The sequence below is a fragment of the Morone saxatilis genome, unplaced genomic scaffold (assembly GCF_004916995.1).
Source record: "Morone saxatilis isolate NCDOM2014 unplaced genomic scaffold, NCSU_SB_2.0 Contig18, whole genome shotgun sequence".
Lineage (NCBI taxonomy): Eukaryota > Metazoa > Chordata > Actinopteri > Moronidae > Morone > Morone saxatilis.
In genome coordinates this window covers 24,733,363-24,735,499 of record NW_023339740.1, presented here as the reverse complement: position 1 = coordinate 24,735,499, position 2,137 = coordinate 24,733,363, and the positions used below count along the sequence as shown (strand labels likewise).

The window sequence follows — 2,137 nt, the reverse complement described above, 5'->3', positions numbered from 1 at the left end:
TGTCTGTCTGTTGTCTGTCTGTCTGTCTGTCAATAAAGTCATTCACCAAATAAAGTAAATCTGCTCCGTGTGAGACACTTGGTAGGAAAGTGAGGTTGTGCCAGAAACTCCCATTATTTCGGCTCGTCCCACTGTCTGTAAAGTCTGGTGTCCGTTGAGTCGCACTTACAAATAGTCATATGAGGTTTAACCTGACGTGTGTTTGTGTTTGTCACAACACATCGCGATATGAACAGACCCCTCCCCATTTTCTCCTCTTACTCCTCTACTGGTTTCCTCTGGCGTGCTGACTGAGAGAAATCTCCACAGACAGCTGCTCAAATCACAAACACATCACATGCTGTGCGACTGGCGAGGTGTGTGAAGGTGTTGTCTTTCTTCACACAACTTTAAACACCGTAAACGCCCTCGAGGAGAGACTGAAAGAGAGCGTCGTTGATTCCTCGCCTCCGGTCCTCTCGCTGTGACCACTCAGAGCGGATAGAAACCGCCAATCGTGCCCTGAATTCATGTGTAAATGATCTTGTTCCCTCCTCGGCGCCTCCTTCAGCTCCCAACGACCAGCGAGGTGCTGAACAGTCACGCATCCGTCCGTCATCCTCACCGACCGATCAGCCGGTGAGCTCGACAGGAAGCTCCCGGCTGCACAGCGCCTCCCACTGGCGAGCGAGGAGCGAGATCAGCCGCTCTCTGCTGTCGGCTCCCGGGACGAAGACGCACCACTGGACCTCGCCCTCTGCGCCCCCGCTGGCTCCGCCCCCTCTGGACGTGGCCTCCTCCCCTCCGGCGGCAAAGTGGTCCATGGTGAGGTGGCAGAGCAGGTCGGGGCCGGGCAGGTCATCGAACACCAGGGTCAGAGCCTGAGGGTACGTCTGGTACCCCAGCAGGACCCGATCCAGGTCCCGGATCCTCCGAGCCTCGCGCAGCTGGTACCGCTCCCTGCAGGAGGAAGAGGAGGAAGATGATGAGGATAATATAAAAATGTACACTTTAATCAAACACATTACATTATTAATCACATTTAATGTGTCAACAGATGGTCCAGAGATTAAACTGATCAATTAAAAATCAGTTAATTGAGTCCAGAAAGTATTAAAATTAAAAGCAAAACAAATGTTGGATAATTTGTATAATGTATAATTTTTTCAAGAAATATATTTTTAAGGCTTCACTCACAAAAATAAGATAAGATAAGATGTTCCTTTATTGATCCCCTGTGGGAGAAATTCAAGAACAAAAGTAAAAACCTTTTTTAAAACATTTTCTGCAACTGGAAGAAGGGGCAGAATGTTATGAGTCTGTTTCATCAGGCCAGAAAAACAGTAATTTAACTCTGAAAACCTTATTTTATCCCCAGTGGTTCAATTACTCTTCTTGCTGCAGTGATGTACAGGTGTACTCCAGGAGCCTGTGACATCACTGTTGGGTGTTGTTAAGGTGCAACAGAGCACCTGAAAACCCAACAGTCCACTATTTACTGTCTTTCAGCTCTGATTTTGGTCTCCACCAACTCCACCAAGGGAAACATCCCTTTAAATGCTCCACTATGTTCACCAGTTAGTCTCTACTGTTGTCTGTGTGACGTTTAGTGCTGGACAGGTAGTGTACAGTGAGTTTTTAGGGGTTTGTTTTGCTGAAAAACAGCTGCCTGCAGCCAAAAATAACACATGAGAGTGAACCAGAACAATAAAGTTGTGGCCAGACATCCAAATAATGAGCTGAAACAAGTTTTAAAGGTCAGTAAAGCCGCAGGGAGCTGCAGATTCAGGTGATAATTCTTTCCCTTTCACGTTGATGAATGATGAAACAATTTTAGTTTATGTCTGTTATTAGGGCTGCAGGCTGATTGAGACATTAATGCATCTGTATCAGCTGTTGGATTGTGACTCAGCTCGAACCTTCTCTCTATATACGCCACATACAGCATCCATTACTTTCAGTTAACGATCTCCACACCAAGAGAGACGGAGGCAGCAGATCTGCTCGGCCTTATAAAAGTGTCACTGCTTCTGCTTCAGGAACACTTGTATCAGGTGGATCTCTGTAAAGTGATGCTGTCTGTTAAAAACTGCATTTAGAGTTTCAAACGTTTTATTTAAGAACTAAATGTGGCTCATATATACAGTGGTGTGAAAAA

General features: G+C 46.1%; 1 protein-coding gene across 1 annotated transcript in view; it reads right to left on the bottom strand.

The window, feature by feature from the left end:
- Positions 1–2,137, bottom strand: part of nisch (nischarin) — a gene marked incomplete at its 3' end in the record, with an annotated part of 29,171 nt that continues 27,034 nt past the window's right edge. Inside the window, 1 exon segment of the mRNA XM_035661967.1 lies at positions 1–939. Within this exon segment, the coding sequence (XP_035517860.1) occupies positions 612–939 (328 nt within the window).